The following is an 18639-nucleotide window of genomic DNA, read 5'->3' on the forward strand; positions in this document are numbered from 1 at the left end:
TACTTTCTGGTTTTCAGGTCTGGGCAATAATGCCATATATCCCAAGATTGCTCAGGAGGGGTTTTCTCAGGTAAGCACATCCTCCTGCCTGCAAGCCTAAGCTAAAAGCAGATGGATTTTAGGAAGTACAGTCAGGTCCATAACTATTGGGACATCGACACACAATGGATGTGAAATGAAACAAACAAGCTGTGCTTTAACTGCAGACTTTCAGCTTTAATTTGAGGGTATTTACATCCAAATCAGGTGAAAGGTGTAGGAATTACAACAGTTTGTATATGTGCCTCCCACTTTTTAAAGGGACCAAAAGTAATGGGACAATTGGCTGCTCAGCTGTTCCATGGCCAGGTGTGTGTTATTCCCTCACTATCCCATTTACAAGGAGCAGATTTACAAGGAGCAGATAAAAGGTCCAGAGTTAATTTCAAGTGTGCTATGTGCATTTGGAATCTGTTGCTGTCAACTCTCAATATGAAATCCAAAGAGCTGTCACTATCAGTGAAGCAAGCCATCATTAGGCTGAAAAAACAAAACAAACCCATCAGAGAGATAGCAAAAATAATTAGGTGTGGCCAAATTAACTGTTTGGAACATCCTTAAAAAGAAAGAACGTACCGATGAGCTCAGCAACACCAAAAGACCCGGAAGACCACGGAAAACAACTGTGGTGGATGACCGAAGAATTCTTTCCCTGGTGAAGAAAACACCCTTCACAACAGTTGGCCAGTTCAAGAACGCTCTCCAGGAGGTAGGTGTATGTGTGTCAAAGTCAACAATCAAGAGAAGACTTAACCAGAGTGAATGCAGACGGTTCACCACAAGATGTAAACCATTGGTGAGCCTCAAAAACAGGAAGTCCAGATTAGAGTTTGCCAAACAACATCTAAAAAAGCCTTCACAGTTCTGGAACAACATTCTATGGACAGATGAGACCAAGATCAAGTTGTACCAGAGTGATGGGAAGAGAAGAGTATGGAGAAGGAAAGGAACTGCTCATGATCCAAAGCATACCACCTAATCAGTGAAGCATGGTGGTGGTAGTGTCATGGCGTGGGCATGTATGGCTGCCAATGGAACTGGTTCTCTTGTATTTATTGATGATGTGACTGCTGACAAAAGCAGCAGGATGAATTCTGAAGTGTTTCGGGCAATATTATCTGCTCATATTCAGCCAAATGCTTCAGAACTCATTGGACGGCGCTTCACAGTGCAGATGGACAATGACCCGAAGCATACTGCAAAAGCAACCAAAGAGTTTTTTAAGGGAAAGAAGTGGAATGTTGGCAATGGTCAAGTCAATCACCTGTCCTGAATCCAATTGAGCATGCATTTCACTTGCTGAAGACAAAACTGAAGGGAAAATGCCCCAAGAATAAGCAGGAACTGAAGACAGTTGCAGTAGAGGCCTGGCAGAGCATCATCAGGGATGAAAACCAGCGTCTGGTCATGTCTATGCGTTCCAGACTTCAGGCTGTAATTTACTGCAAAGGATTTGCAACCAAGTATTAAAAAGTGAAAGTTTGATTTATGACTGTTAATCTGTCCCATTACTTTGGTCCCTTAAAAAGTGGGAGGCACATATACAAACTGTTGTAATTCCTACACCGTACCTCATCTGATTTGGATGTAAATACCCTCAAATTAAAGCTGAAAGTCTGCAGTTAAAGCACATCTTGTTGGTTTCATTTCAAATCCATTGTGGTGGAGTATAGAGCCAAAAAGATTAGAATTGTGTCGATGTCCCAATATTTATGGACCTGACTGTAGATGCGACAATCAAGATGACCACGGCAAGAAATGCTAGGGCATGTTTTTCAAAGTGTTTTATCGGCAAAATAAAGCATGGAGAGAGACAGGTGAGTTTGCTTTGAATATCAAAAATTAATTAAACAGCATTTTTGGTTTGTAGTGCTCAGAAGCAGTGTAGTTCTGCTTTAAAGAGTAACTCCACTTTCGTGGGGGGGGGGGGGGGGGGGCAAAAAAAAAAGGAAAATATATACATGCAACACAAATCATTATGTAATTATAGGTTACTAAAATTACCTTTCACTTTCAATCTGCAGTGCTGTAATGTTCTGTAAAATGCAATACGTCTACCTGGAGGTGTTCTGTACACAGGTGATGTACAGAACAACGCGACCCCCCCCCCCCCCCCAAATATGTAATTTCCTGCTTGTGCTATCGGTTTACTGATTTTCCCAGAAGTCTGCACTAAGATATTTAGCATTCCCTGCAACAATGATGTCATTTTTGGTAGATACTCCTGCAGGGAAATCACATCTAAAAGGGATGCAGACCTTGCCAGTTTTCTTACTAGAGCCCTACATAAGCTGACTGATAGTTATAAAACCACTCCCATACAGATTTACTCTGCAGATGTACACAAACTGCTAATTCTTCAGAATAAGAAAAGGTAGGAAATCTGCAACAAAGTCTGTTAAAATCCCTGCAATGTACAATGATCACCTAGAGGGAAATGTTTTTTTTCTCAATAAAATTGGAGTTACTCTTTAAGATGAAGGAAGAGAATACCTTAGGCAAGAAGGAAACCATGGTCCTCAGCTTCACCCTATGCAATACCAAAAAGGGTTCTTTGCAAGATTAAGCTAACCGTTCAGACACTCACCTTGCAGGGGTGATAACTACGAAGAAAACAACCTTGTGGGTATGGCTGGCCATACGGAAATCATTTTTTAATTCAACCAGCGAGTTGAATGTAAGAAAATTATTCGATTCCTCCATCCACACATTTAATGTGGATGGGAGAATCCCTCCTGATGAGTTACAGTACTCCATCAGATGTAGGATGTTATATTGACCCCTTGGAGAGTAGGTATAGACAGTCCAGCAAAGTCCATGGTGAGCCAGCTGTCAGTCATAACAGGTACCACATTCACCTAGACCAATATGGAGCAATGAGCATCACAGTTTTGGGGGGGGGGTTTTACTTTTCCCCCATTGTGTGTTTTTCGTACTCCGTTTTCGCTGTCCTGATTGCGCTCTTACATTTCTTACTGCAATCTTTGTAGTGCTGGAATGTTGCCGATGTCCCGCAGGCTCATAATTTTTTGATGGACAGTTTGTTGTCTCTCAGCAGAGAGATTGACCACCTTTATTTTTAATGTCACTAAATAGTTGCATTCATGTAGAAATCTTCTATATTTAACTTCACAGAAGTTCTCTCCTGACTAAATACAACCATAGTAAATGAGACGTTATCATTAATCCCATCTAATAATCTGGTCCTTTTGGATCTCATACTCCCAATCCAAACCAAGAACACTAATTCACTGACATACTAATATACTCATCTGGTCTGGGGGGAAGAGGTACATTACCTCCCTAATTTCAATTCCTCATCCCCTTTCTCCTTACCCCTTCACCTCCCGTTCTATTCCTTTTCCTTTGTCTTTTCTTTTTCTGGCTTCCTTACTAATACATCCTTTAAACTCCCATTGTTCATTAAGCCTTGGAAATGCCACAATGATAGATAACGAAAATTCAGCTGAAATTTATTGATAACATTCCAGATTTTTACTTCTTTGACAGCAAAAACATCTTGTTACAAGAAAGCCTGTCCTGGGGCCTTTACGCCCCCCCCCCCCTTTTTTCTTTTCTTACTTTATTTGTATTAAAAACCAAATCAAACAAATGAACAAGAAACCGTTGGAAAAGAGTGAGTCAGAATCAGAGTTTCATGCCAATGGCTCATTAGCCATTAAGGTTGCAGGTAAAATCAGCAGAGAAAGTATAGGAAACAGCTAGACCCGATGCAGCCAAGAAGGAGAGGCACTAACAAGAGAGTACAACATGACCCTAGGCTGCAGACATCAGGACCATCAGAATGTGTGCTGCAAGCAGTCCCCGACCTGTTAGAAAGCGAGCTGGGGACACTCCTTACAGCAAGACCAAATTCATAGTAGGCAAGCAGTAGGAACGAGTCAAAGATCAAAGTTATTCATAGATGTTGCAACAGGAGCAGCAGCGAGGAGATGCTTTTCCAAGGCAGTATTGCAGGAAAGAGAATGCTTGACACCAGCACGTGAAACAAGTGCTTGAAGGTGCAGTCCAGCAGGGATGAGGTACAGTCCAGAATCCAGACTGAGGACAACCACGCCAGATAGCTGCAGATCTGAGGGGGGGCCTTCAGTAACAGTTTTTAAGAGAGCCTTGATTGAATTGTTATAAAATGAAAATTGCTAAAAAATCACAGGCTAGTCTTTAAAACAGCAGAGCTGATGTAAAGACATCCAACCACCTAGGACACTAGCAAAAAAAAAAGGGGAGACATGCTGATATAAGAGGTCGTGCCCTGGGTTGGTCCATTTTGCCAGTATCCAATCCTCCGGCAGGTGGCAGTACAACTGGAAGGTTTAAGACTTCTTCCCTCAATGGATGAGAACGAAATTCTGCTTACAGAGCCAAGTACAGCTCAAACTATATACACAGCTGAAAAAAGTGATTCATCCTCCCTCTCTCTCTGCACTATGAAGAGTTTTCAATTAGTCAAGAACATTTAGAGAAGCACATTTACATTTTAGAGAAGCACATTTACAAAAGCTGAAACTACTTAAGCTGCTGTTCTCTAAAGAGAGAGCACTGAACTACTTTACGACTGCCCAACACATATGTGTGGCAGCAAAAGGATGGACTCTAATACACTATACGAAAATCGATCAAAATTCGGTCATGTGGACAGCTCGTTCGTTTTTTGGCCAGTTAATGGGCACAAATCAGTAATATGTGGTTACGTTTTTGAGCCAAAAAAAAAGAAGGACAAGTTTGGAAATTTTCTGCCAAACGAATGATAAATTGAAAAGGTTAATGCGTTTCTCGTCCAAACTGTTTGCACTAGGCATATGTGAAAAAACTAACAAAAAACTGACTCATTTATGTCCATTGAACACTTTATCGGTCATTACATGATGGCATGCTCTCACGGCCGAGTGTTTGTTTTTTTAAAAGTTCAAATGATTTTTTGTAAATATAGTGTATGGCAAGCATTACTCCCACACATCACATGACTCGCTGGGCAGCCGTTATTTATGTGCTAAGTGCTCAGTCCGGGCTACAGATAGGTAGCCAGCTAGACCTCCCACCAATCATGTAACCACTGTGACACTAGTAACATGATCGCCGATCATGGTGTCTGGTTTAGGAGATTGATTTAACATTGTAACTGTCCCTTAGCTTTAGCTATAGAAATGTATACAAACGTGTTTCCTTTTAGGTTGTACAACTAGACACAAGATATAAACAGTTTTCAGTAATATTTCACATGATTTGCTCCTCTGCCACCCTTCCACATAAATAAAATGATTACGTTATATGTAGCAATCTAAAAATCTGTAGCCAAGAAAAAAACTGTATTAACTAAAGCGCACTTTCAATTAAATTAAATATAAATTGGTAAAGAAACTGTACATAAAATACAGCAACATTCAACCACTGATCTAGTCTGCTGTTAAAATTCACTGCTAGCCAAAAAACTGTTTTTAACATACACAAAAGTTTTCACTGTAATTGCCTGGTGCTTGTGTGGGTAAGCAGAATATGTATCTCTTTAGCAATTGACTGTCCACAGCTACAACTACAGATAAGGATTCTAGGCAAAGCTCAGCTGGGGTACAACAAGGCAAAGCAGGGCCAAGTTTAGGTTCTAGGCAAAGCAGAGCTGAGCTGCTAAGCAAAACAAGGTTAAAGTGCTAGGCAAAGCAGAACTAAAGTATTGAGCAAAACAGACAGCATTAGGCAAAATGCTCTTAACTAGAAATGGAGGACCTAATTTATCAAAGTGTCTTAAATGTCAATTCTAAACAAAGCAGCTTTCTCCTTTTCAGACAAGGAAACCAAAAAATTACCTTCCAGGTCCACCTGTCCAGTACTGCTATACTGATATCTTCTCTTATCTTTCAAAGTTACAGATGAGGTTTAACTTCTAAGACTATTATTGCTTTGGGTCTGAGTAATTCATCATACAGTATCTCACAAAAGTAAGTACAACCCTCACATTTTTGTAAATATATTATATCTTTTCATGTGGTGACAATGAAGAAATTAAACATTGCTACAATGTAAAGTAGTGAGTGTACAGCTTGTATAACAGTGTAAATTTGCTGTCCCCTCAAAATAACTCAACACAGCCATTATTGTCTAAAACGCTGGCAACAAGTGAGTACACCCCAAATGAAAATGTCCAAATTGGGCCCGATTAGATATTTTTCCTCCCCGGTGTCATGTGACCCGTTAGTGTTACAAGGTCTCATGTGTGAATGGGGAGCAGGTGTGTTAAATTTGGTGTTATCACTCTCACTCTCTCATACTGGTCACTGGAAGTTCAACATGGCACCTCATAGTAAAGAACTCCCTGGGGATCTGAAAAAAAGAATTGTTGCTCTACATAAAGATGGCCTAGGCCAGTGATGGCGAACCTTGGCACCCCAGATGTTTTGGAACTACATTTCCCATGATGCTCCAATACACTGCAGAGTGCATGAGCATCATGGGAAATGTAGTTCCAAAACATCTGGGGTGCCAAGGTTTGCCATCACTGGCCTAGGCTATAAGAAGATTGCCAAGCCCCTGAAACTAAGTTGCAGCAGGGTGGCCAAGACCATACAGCGGTTTAACATGACAGATTCCACTCAAAACAGACCTCACCATGGTCGACCAAAGAGGTTGAGTGCACGCGCTCAGCGTCATATCCAGAGGTTGTCTTTGGGAAATAGATGTATGAGTGCTGCCAGCATTGCTGCAGAGGTTGAAGGGGGTGGGGGTCAGCCTGTCAGTGCTTAGACCATACGCCGCACACTGCATTAAATTTGTCTGCATGGCTGTCATCTCAGAAGGAAGTCCTATATAAAGATGATGAACAAGAGAGCCCGCAAACAGTTTGCTGAAGAGAAGCAGACTAAGGACATGGATAACTGGAATCATGTCCTGTGGTCCGATGAGACCAAGATAAACTTATTTGGTTCAGATGGTGTGAAGCATGTGTAGCGGCCTCCAGGTGAGGAGTACAAAGACATCTGTGTCTTGCCAACAGTCAAGCATGGTGGTGGGAGTGTCATGGTCTGGGGCTGCATGAGTGCTACCGACACTGGGGAGCTACAGTTCATTGAGGGCTGCATGAATGCCAACATGTACTGTGACATACTGAAGCAGAGAATGATCCCCTTCACTTCGGAGACTGGGCTGCAGGGCAGTATTCCAACATAACGACCCCAAACACACCTCCAAGATGACCAATGCCTTGCTAAAGAAGCTGAGGGTAAAGGTGATGGACTGGCCAAGCATGTCTCCAGACCTAAACCCTATTGAGCATCTGTGGGTCATCCTCAAACGGAAGGTGGAGGAGCGCAAGGTCTCTAACATCCACCAGCTCTGCAGTGTCGTCATGGAGGAGTGGAAGAGGATTCCAGTGGCAACCTGTGAAGCTCTGGTGAACTCGATGCCCCAGAGGGTTAAGGCAGTGCTGTAAAATAATGGTGGCCACACAAAATATTGACACTTTGGGCCCAATTTGGAAATTTTCACTTAGGGGCGTACTCACTTTTGTTGCCAGCAATTTAGACATTAATGGCTGTGTGTTGAGGTATTTTGAGGGGACAGCAAATTTGCACTGTTATACAAGCTGTACACTTACTACTTTACATTGTAGCTAAGTGTCATTTCTTTATTGTCATCACATGAAAAGTTATAATAAAATATTTACAAAAATGTGAGGAGTGTACTTTTGTGAGATGCTGTATGTTTCCAAAGAAGATTCTGCTATGGACAAGTAATATAGCAATGCTTTTCACTGCCCTCTAGTGGATGTCTAAAGAATTAAAAGCATTTTAACCAGAATTAAGTGTTTAATATCTAACCAGAAAAAAAAAAAAACACAGAATCTAACTAGTTGATAAAGCCAAAATAGATACAGTGCATTCATAAAGTATTCAGACCCCCTTCAATTTTTAAAAAAATGTTATGTTGCAGCTAGGGATTCACCGAAATGAAAATTCTGGGCCGAATCCGAAAATTCAGGATGCCCTTGGCTGACAACCAAAAATTACTGTTTTCCCCCCAAATGATTTTAAAAAAGGTAGAACAGGGGCATGCGCCAGAAACAGGCAGTGATGTACACCTGTAGCTGCCACCCTGTCGCAGTATATGTACTGTGACGGGTTGGCAAGTGGTTAATTAAAATTACCAATGGTATTTGTATTATGCAGCATTTTTGTGTTGCATTATTGGCACCAATGTCAGTGTTAATTAACACTGGTTGCACTGACACTGATACTGCTGGGGGGGGGGGGGGGTGTTACTGATGTGTGCTCGCTCCTGAGCCATGCTGCCTGCATCAATAGACACAAACAGGGCTTTACCCTGCCCCTTCTCCATAGGATTTGATTGACAGCAGTAGGAACTAATGGCTCCTGCTGCTATCAATCTGCCGTGTGAGGAGGGAGAGAGAGGAGAGAGCCACTGCTCTCAGGCACAGTGCTGTATTGAGATTGGGCTTAGGTGAGAAAGAAACAAAAAAAAAAAAAAAAAAAAAGAAGGGGGGCTTGGGGAGATCCTGGACACAGAAGGTTTGTTACCTTAATGCAGGGAGGAAAGCATTAAGGTTAAAAAAAAAAAAAAAAAAAAAACCTTAAGGCTTTGGAACCAATTTATTTCACATTGAGAATAGCCAATTTCAGGCTTTACACCCATAGTGACTGAGGAATATATAAAGCTACATTGAAATCCAAGAAAGTAAATGTGAATTAACTACCTGCAGGATATCCCTGTGTCTCTGCAATGTGTGCATCAGTGCTGCATTTATTGAGGTCACACCAGCTGTACTGCTGTATTCTGCCATTTTGTCATTCACCCCGGTGAGCTGGGGAAAAAAAAAAGAGAAAACAAAGTCAGCACCTATTTAAAAACGCATGGTATAAACAGATATGTATTTAGCTAGAACGTTTTTACCAACAGCTTGAAAGGTACAGCCAAATGTCCCCTTGGACACTTCAGAAGAGGCAAGGGACTGCACTGTGTAATTTCCTTCATCAGAGCAGGTAAGTATAAACCTCTTTTTTTATTTTGAAAAAAAAAGCTCTTAGAACCAATTTAAATACTTGAGGGTAAAGATCACTCCTACCTAAGACACACTATTTAAGGATAACTTCTTACCCCTCTTTCACATCATTGCAGCATCCCTACGTCAGTGGATAAATCATTAAATCATTGCATTTCCTTCCTTGGTCCTTAACAACCATCAAAATGTCTATATTACTGAAACTACCTTATCTTTTTGAGACCCTCCCATTTCTGCTCCCAAACAAGCCTGCTAAACTTTGCATTGGACAAACAACAGATACTCTGAGACGGTTCTATAAGCCTCCCAAAACCATGGTTGCTTTGTCTCCTGAACTTCTGTAAATACAATCAAGGTACCCATTCAAGAGACTTAGCCTCGGTCTACCTTACACACTTTCACCCTAACTCCATGCTGTAGACTAGCAATATCGATATAGAATCCTCCAAGCTGCATTGTGCGATGTTATTTCTTAGAGGTCTCTAGCGCAATGCAAAACACATCCTTCATGACAGTTTTCTTATTAAATCACAAAGATTACAGACAACCTGACCTCGCAGATGTCCTCGTCTTGGATGTCTAAGGCCCCATTTCCTTTTGGACAGTTAACATCAGAACTAAAGTTACATTCCTTTGCAGAAATCCAAGATAAAGCTGAATTACCAAAGAAAGTGTTTTGGATACTTCCTTGGGAATTTCATTGATGGGTCCCTACCGTAAATGAATAATATTTGACATTTTAAAACTATTGAGTAACTCTCTCTTACCAAACTCCTACAAACATTCCCATGTGCAAAAATGGGTGAATATAAGAAATACTTCAAAAACCTGGCAAAAAATCTGGTCCCAAGCAGCTAAAAGCCTGATTTGCAACCTTTCAAGGAAAACCTACAAAAAATATTTTTGCAATGGTACCAAATACTGAAATTCCGCCACATTATTTACCCAACTGCCATAGGAACAAAGTTCAGCACGTATGTTTTCCATCTTGCTCATTTACAACTGCATCTTTATTTCCAAGTAATTAAGATGTTCATTGTAACAAAGGCAAAACTAGATGGAGAGGAAGTAGAACTCCTGTCAGCCAGGGCTAAAAACAATTAAAAATGTTGAATTTTGAGCTGCCACTGGAAAAAGAATAACTGAATTTTTGGCTTACAGTAAAATCCTTTTTTCTGATGTTCATTGGCGAACACAGCTCCAGATCATCTTGACCCTTTGGTTTATGCTGCCCCCTACAGGAGGGAGCAGGAAGTCCGAGGGGGTATACTCCCACTTCCTGCTATAGGTCTTCAGTTTGGTAACAAGCAGTGTCAGAAAAACCTAAAACCCAATTCAATAGAGGGGCGGGTGCTGTTTTTGTCAATGAACATCAGAGAATAGGATTTTACTGTAAAACAAAAATCCAGTTCGCTCTTTCGTTCAACACAACTCCAGATCTTCTTGACCCTTGGGAGGTCCCAAAGCAGTGTCAATATGAGAGGTGGAAAGAACACAGCAAGAAACACACTTCCCAAAGGCTAAACATCACAAACCAGGTAAAACAGGAGCTCAACCAGGAACAACTGGAGCTCCTCTGAAAAAAACAAACACCCTCAAAGAGGACTAATTTTCTCCAACAGCGGCCTGCAAAACCTTGCGGCCAAAAGAAGCATCCGCAGATGCCAACACATCCACCTTCTAAAATCTTATGAAAGTGTGCATGGACGACCAAGTGGCCGCCTTGCAAACCTGCACTACCGACGCCTGATGACAGAAGGCCCAGGAGGCACCAAGCGCCCTCGTAGAATGCGCCTTAACAGGGAAAGGAGGATCCTGACTGTTAATGGAATAGGCCTGCACCACAGTCTACCTAAACCATCTAGAAATGTTAGCAGCAGACGCAGCCAGCCCCTTACGGGGTCCATCCGTAACGACAAATCCGATTTTCGGAACGACACAGTCGCCGCCAGGTAGACCCTAATTGCCCAAACCACATCCAAGGAATGTAAGGCAATCTTTTTAGGATGCTTAGGCCACAAGGAAGGCAACACAATGTCTTCATTTAAATAGAAAGATACAACTCTTCCCAGAGAATAACTTTAGGAAGGAACGACTGGAAGGGGGTGAAGCACCACTTTGTCTGTGAACAACCAGATAGGGTGAAGGACAAGATAATGCAGCCAATTCCAACAACTTGCATGCAGAAATAATAGCCACCAAGAAGGCTACCTTCTGTGACAGAGTAAGCATAGAAACCTCTCAAAAATTTTCAAAAGGCGGTTTCTGAAGAACCGACAGCACGAAATTGAGGTCCCACGGATGTAACCGGAGCCCTCACCGGGGGAGCCAGGTGGTGGATCCCCTGAACAAAAGGTGTGAACCAAGGAATTCATGGTCAACGGGCACTGAAAGAAAATCGCCAGGGCCGAAATCTGGCCTTTGATGGAACCCATGACCAAACTCTGATCTACACCTCACAAGACTTTGAAAAGGAATGGCAGGCTGGACTCCTTCAGAGTCCAATCCCCCCTGAGCACAATCTGTGCCCAGGACAACTCCCCACCGGACAGGCTGGCATCCATGGTGACCACCGCCCAGTACAGGGGAAGAAAGGATTTTCCCAGCCGAAGGGCCGGAGAGCGGAGCCACCAGATCAGGGATCCTCTCGTACCCTGACTCAACAGGATCAAATTGTCTAGAGACTGTGGGTTCTTGTTCCATTTGGTAAGAATCTCCTTTTGCAGAGATCTGGTATGGAACTGAGGAAACTGAACTGCCTCGAAGGTAGAGAATATCAAGCCCAGGACTTGCATACAAGTCCTGAGAGATGACCACCGGCTGGACAACAGGAGCCATATTGCATCCTGCAACTTCTGGAGTTTAACCTCCGGAAGAAACACCCAGGCTGAGGCCATGTCCAGGGTAATGCCCAGATATTTCAGCTTGGTGGACAGGACCAGAACAGATTTTTGGAAATTCAGTTTCCATGCAAACTTTTGCAGAGTTCGCACCAAAATATCCAGACTGTCTTTTAAAGCATGCGGAGACTCTGCTCGCAGATGGAGGTCATCCAAGTACCCCAGTACCGCAATCCCCTTCTGCCTTAGCAATGCTAACACCTGATATTTGTACTTACCATAAAATCTATTTCTATTTTCATCAACGGACACAGCACCCACCCGTCTATGGAGTTCTGATACTTCAAATACGGCTTTCTACTAAACGGATTACCTAGAGCAGAGGGGGGGGGGGGTTATATACCAGCTGAGGACGGCCCATGGGTGTAGCCAGATGTTTTTTGTTCTGCCTAGTCCTACTCCTGGAGGAGGAAATATAACCCACTAGTTGTGATTTAAGGAGCGCTGCGTCAGTCAATAAACTCAGAGAAAGGGATTTTAGGGTAAATACAAAATCCCATTTTAAATTTTTCAGTTTGTTTATTTAGCAAAAAAATAAACCCAGTGGTGATTAAATACCCCTAAAAGAAAGCTCTAACCCAGTGGTGATTAAATACCACTAAAAGAAAGCTCTATTTGTGTGGAAAAAAAAAACAAAACAATTTTGTTTGGGTACAGTGTTGCATGACCACGCAATTGTCATTCAAAGTGCTGAAAGCTGAAATTGGGCAGGAAGGGGGTAAAAGTACCCAGTAGGCAAGTGGTTAAGATGGCACTGTTTTTGGCACACAAGAGGATGGGAGGGTTTAGTCCTCCTTTTAGAACAGTATAGTAATGTGTAGCCGGTAGAATCATTTTTCATTTGTTGATATATAGCAGACTGAAATCTGAAAACCGGTTAATATGGAGTATAATCACACGAATGCTGGTTGCTCGATCTAAAGTATATATAAAGCCAAGATTATTTTTTAATGTAAACAATGCATTGCTACAAATGATCAAAACCCAGGTGCTTCAAGAATTTGTATAAATAAATATAATTTGATCTGTGAAAAAAAATTTTGTTGTGACAGTCTCTTCAAACTGTGAATAAATCTCTTTAGACCACGTGTGATGAAATCCTTTTAGACTTGACATAAGGATATTATCACAATAATAGAAAATTATGGCAGTGTTTGTGAACTCCTCCACCCAAAATTGAAACCCCACTCACTCATTTGGCTCTCTTATTATGTGCTTTACGTGTAAATTCTCAGGATCACATGCACTCTTTAATTCTTAGATATTCAGATGTCAGGATTCTGCAAACTTGCAGGTATCTGCACCTATTGCCAACTCTACTACTACTCTTTACTTAAAGCCATATGTATAACCACCATTTGATGTGAAGTAGAGGAATCTCACATAGTGTAAAATCAAATAAATGTAATATACACAAATAAATAAAACCGATAAACTCACAAGATCATGCATACCAGCATTACATGGTACAAAATAGATACAAATGCTACTCTTTCCCCTGCTCCCTCTATGCAGCTTGCCTGTAGTGGTTGTTTTGTGACTTGGTTATTTTTATTTATCAGATTGTTCTATGGTTTATTTATTTGTCGCTCAGAGTTGATATAGAAACTTGTTCACTTAGGCTCCGTTCACATCTAGGCGTTTTGGGGCGTTTTTGGGGCGTTTTTCTGCTCTAGGATCAGCTCTCAAAACGCCCAACAAGACAAATCCTATTCATTTCAATGGCCCCTGTTCACATCTGAGCGTTTTGACGCTGTTTACAAAACGCCCAACGCTCAAAAAAGTACATGAGCTTCTTTTTGGGCAGATTACAGGCGTTTTCCATTGATCTCTATTCAATTTAAAAACGCCTGCACAAAAATCGCGGTAAAAATCGCGGTAAAATCGCGGTAAAAAACGCCGCAAAAATCGCGGTAAAATCGCGGTAAAAAACGCGCGAAAAACGCTACGCTCAGGTGTGAATGTAGCCTAAAACATTTTTTTTTCTGTTGAGTATGGAATGGTAGCAAAAGAAAATACCCTTCCAAATGGGAAGGCTTCTCTTCACTTACTGTCTTATAGGCACAAAGGAGGTGAGAGGAAATCCATATTAAACCAGTTTTCAGATTTCAGTCTGCTATATATCAACAAATGAAAAACTATTCTACCGGCTACACATTACTATACTATTCTAAAAGGAGGACTAAACCCTTCCATCCTTCTATGTGCCAAGGACAGTGCCATCTTGACTACTTAGAAAACAAAATTCGGTAAAAACCAAAAAAGGGGACTGCGCAAACGGAGTGATATTTGACAATAAATATATAAATGTGAAAAATTAGGGAATTTCTTCCTCTAGCGAGCAGCAATAAAAACGTGATAACGCAATATGTGATAATGAATGAGGGTTATTGCGCTCAGCTGTGAACTCACAATAAAGTGCTAATGCATAAACAGAGTTATGTCTCACATAAATCACATAAACTTAAGAACCAATATGTTATAGGTGAATAGTTCAATACACATCAATAAATAGATAAATAAATAGGTAAATATATCAATGAACATAGTCCTTGAAAAGTGCTCGGTGCAAACTATTTGTTCCAGCAGCAAAGAATGGACTTGATATAAAGTGCCTTCACCAATCACCATACACCCAGTGCTCGGATAAAATACTTCTTACCAGAAGAAGTTGACCCCTTAGTTATAGGGGATCATGCCCAGCATATATCTCCACAAGAGCTCCAAAGGTTTCCTGTTGCTATCTCCACATCCAGTATGTAATAAGCCAGAAGTATAGAGGCAACTCCGAGACTCCGGATAACATGTTGTAGGAAATAAGGAGACTCCAATAGTGTAATATTTGCCAGTAATCAGATTTAATTAAAAAGTATTGCACTTACTATATAGCGGTAAGTAGAACGCCACAATGATACAAATCGTTCAGCTTCTCCTGGTGGATCGGACGCCGCTTCCGCGTCTGCGCACCACCTCACCGGAACTCTACGGTCTCACGTTCCCGACGCACGTTTCGTTAGGCGTGCTAACGTCATCAGGGGATCATGGCATACTGGCAATATTACACTATTGGAGTCTCCTTATTTCCTACAACATGTTATCCGGAGTCTCGGAGTTGCCTCTATACTTCTGGCTTATTACATACTGGATGTGGAGATAGCAACAGGAAACCTTTGGAGCTCTTGTGGAGATATATGCTGGGCATGACCCCCTATAACTAAGGGGTCAACTTCTTCTGGTAAGAAGTATTTTATCCGAGCACTGGGTGTATGGTGATTGGTGAAGGCACTTTATATCAAGTCCATTCTTTGCTGCTGGAACAAATAGTTTGCACCGAGCACTTTTCAAGGACTATGTTCATTGATATATTCACCTATTTATTTATCTATTTATTGATGTGTATTGAACTATTCACCTATAACATATTGGTTCTTAAGTTTATGTGATTTATGTGAGACATAACTCTGTTTATGCATTAGCACTTTATTGGGAGTTCACAGCTGAGCGCAATAACCCTCATTCATTATCACATCTTGACTACTTGCCTACTGGGTACTTTTACCCCCTTCCTGGCCAGGCCAATTTTCAGCTTTCAGCACTCACATTTTGAAAGAAAATTGCGTGGTCATGCAACACTATACCCAAACAATTTTTTTTCACACAAATAGAGCTTTCTTTTAGTGGTATTTAATCACCACTGGGTTTATTTTTTTGCTAAATAAACAAATAGACTAAAAAAATGGGATTTTTGTATTTACCCTAAAATCCATTTCTTTGAGTTTATCGACTAACACAGTGCTCCATAAATCACAACTAGTGGGTTATATTGCCTTCTCCAGGAGTAGGACTAGGCAGAACAAAAAACACCTGGCTACGCCCATGGGCCGTCCTCAGCTGGTATATAACCCACCCCCCCCTCTCTGCTCTAGGTAATCCGTTTAGTAGAAAGCCGTATTTGAAGTATCAGAACTCCATAGACGGGTGGGTGATGTGTCCGTTGATGAAAATAAAAATAGATTTTATGGTAAGTACAAATATCCCATTTTCTCTTTCGTTCATTGACGGACACAGTGCTCCATAAATCCTAACTAGTGGGATGTCCAAAAGCAGTGACAAAAGAAAAATGAGGGGTGGGGAAAATAATCCAAGGCTAAACATAAGAGCCCTTAACCAGGACACAGGAGCCTTAACCAGGTCACAGGAGCCCCGTCTGAAAAATAAAGGTTTACAGAAAAAACACCCCTCAAGAAGGAACAGCCCCTCCTAAATAGTAGCCTGCAAAACTTTGTGGCCAAAAGAAGCATCCGCAGATGCCAATGTATCTACCTTATAGAATTTTGTGAATGTAAGCACAGACGACCAAATGGCCACCTTTCAAATTTGCAAAATTGAAGCCTGATGACAGAAGGCCCAAGAAGCACTCAGCGCTCGAGCAGACCACCAGGATGATTGGAAGATCCTCGCTCTTGATTCCTCGCAGGAACTGAGGAAGAAGCCGTAGCCGAGGATGATACTGGCCTTACTGTGGCCCTGGGACACCTGTGGCGTCTTGTCAGAGGACCCTGTGACCTCGTCACAAACTTCGGTATCCTCCTGTGGAGCCGAACTTGCTAAAGGAGCTGCATGTAAGATTGTGCAAACAGAGCTGTCTTGAAGGTGGATACCACCAGACTCAGAACCTGTATGCAAAATGGCAGAGAGAACCATCTGTGTGACAGCAGCCGGTGAATCACGGCCTGTGGTCCCTGAAGTTTGTCCAGAGGAAGGACCACCCTGGTCAGAAATGGAATCAGACCTAGGTAAATCAATTCCCTGGACAGGGACAGGGGGGACCTTAGGTAGTTCAAACATCACCTGAACCTTTGCAGGAATTAAATCTGCACAAGGGGACTCCGGACCTAAAAAAAACTAAAAAAAGGACAAGCTTTGTCCCCCTTTCTTAGGCCACAGCATGCACCTAATCACCACCGCTGAAACAAAGTTTGGACAGCACAGGAGCTATATTGTAACCAAAGCTGCATCACAAAGAAACTGCAGCCCATGGACCAACTGGTCTGCTAAATCAACATAAGCAACGGGGACCTACTCACACCCCAGGCCCTGGCGCAAAACCTTGGCCCATTCAGTTAGGGTCTGAGACACCGGAGCAGAGGCAAAGACTGGCCGCAATGCAGAAGCAGCCATAGTAAACATGCTGTGTGCCACAGCCTCCGCTTTCTTGTCAGCAGGGTCCTTAAAGGACGGAGATTCCGAGATTCCTCTACTGGGATAATGGTTGCTTTATTCAACCTGGAAACAGGAGAGTCCACTTTTGACTCCTCAAAAGGGTAACGTACAGCCGGGTCCTTAAAGAACGGAGATTCTTCTACTGGGATCATGGAGGAATCATTATCATTATCGGATGGATCAGGGAGGTGTGATATTAAATCCCCCTGGACGGGCTGCGTTCATGGCGGCATCCAGCTCAGAATCAGATGAGACAGCCTGAGCAGGGGAAGGCGGGGGACGCTTCCCCCTTGGCCTTTGCACACACGCCACTCCCAGCCGGGAACCTAAGAACTGCAGAACTGCTGTGCAACCATGGAAAGCTGGGGTTCTGAGGGACCTGCCACCTCCACGAGGGGGGGTCAGTAGGGGAGATGTGACCTTGGGGCTCCATATGGAAAGGAAGACCTTGCAGTATAAAAACGAGCTTTTGGCACCACTAAAGGATCCCCTAAAGGTTCCGGGTACCCATCAGCATAGAGAGAGATAACAGGGACCCCCAGAGACTCACCCTACCAACCAGAGCAGCGTCGATAATTCAAACCCTGCATCATCATGGTTGCTATCCCTGTTCATATGTCCCGGGCACAGGAAGAGGAAACTAAAGAGGACGAGGAGGAGCTTCGGCATCCCAATGAGGCTTCAGTTGTCTCTAGCATCTCCCAGACTAAGGGGAAAATGACCCCCATGACATCATATGGCTACAAAAACATGGCCGCTTACCGGAGACTAGCCAGACTAAGGGAAAATGGCCACCATCAGCTACAAACAATGAAGCCCCCCCCACCCCCCGCCGAAGGTAGGACACACACGTTTAGGGGAGACTCTGCTGTGCACTCTGCACCGGTCTCTGCGCTGGACCCCCCCCCCCAGAACTATAACCACACTGCAAACAGCAGGGCATGCACCTAGGGGGTCTCCTACACTGGGACCCCTCCAGGCCACCAGGGCGGGGGACATACTATCCCAGGACCGTTACAGAATGGGGATAGCAGGGGAGACCCCCACCAGACTCTAGGTCCAGACAGGAGGGAAAGGGAGTGGGGGAAGCCCAGCTCAGTGAGGGATTTAAGGATGGGATGAGGGAACCTGCTTGCAGGTCCGACCGTTCCTGGAGGCTACCCGCGTTACCAAGCCTGGTGAGGCTAGTCCGGAGCCACTAAGATGACTGGAATCCCTTCTGCCCTGATCCTGCTTAGAAGTCTGGGCAGAAGCTTGAGAGGAGGGAAGGCATAAATCAGATCCACCTCGGAAGTGCCCGACCGGAGACACAGCTGATGAAACACCTCTGGATGAAGGGACCACTCCCCGTGGTCCAAGGCCTGCCACCAACAGATAATCCGCCTACCAATTTTCCACCCCATGAATGTGTATGGCGGAGAGGGCTGGAACAAACCGTTCTGCCCACCT

General features: G+C 42.9%; 1 protein-coding gene across 2 annotated transcripts in view; it reads right to left on the minus strand.

Moving 5' to 3' along the window:
- Window positions 1-18639, minus strand: part of GOSR1 (golgi SNAP receptor complex member 1) — a 235878-nt gene that overhangs the window by 161741 nt on the left and 55498 nt on the right. For both annotated transcript variants that reach the window (XM_082244947.1, XM_082244946.1), the window contains exon 4: window positions 8762-8869. In XM_082244947.1, coding sequence (XP_082101073.1) covers window positions 8762-8869 — 108 coding nt within the window. The remainder of the gene's footprint in view (window positions 1-8761; window positions 8870-18639) is intronic.

Source organism: Pelophylax lessonae, assembly GCF_965119305.1.
Source record: "Pelophylax lessonae genome assembly, chromosome: 2".
In the NCBI taxonomy this organism is placed as follows: domain Eukaryota; kingdom Metazoa; phylum Chordata; class Amphibia; order Anura; family Ranidae; genus Pelophylax; species Pelophylax lessonae.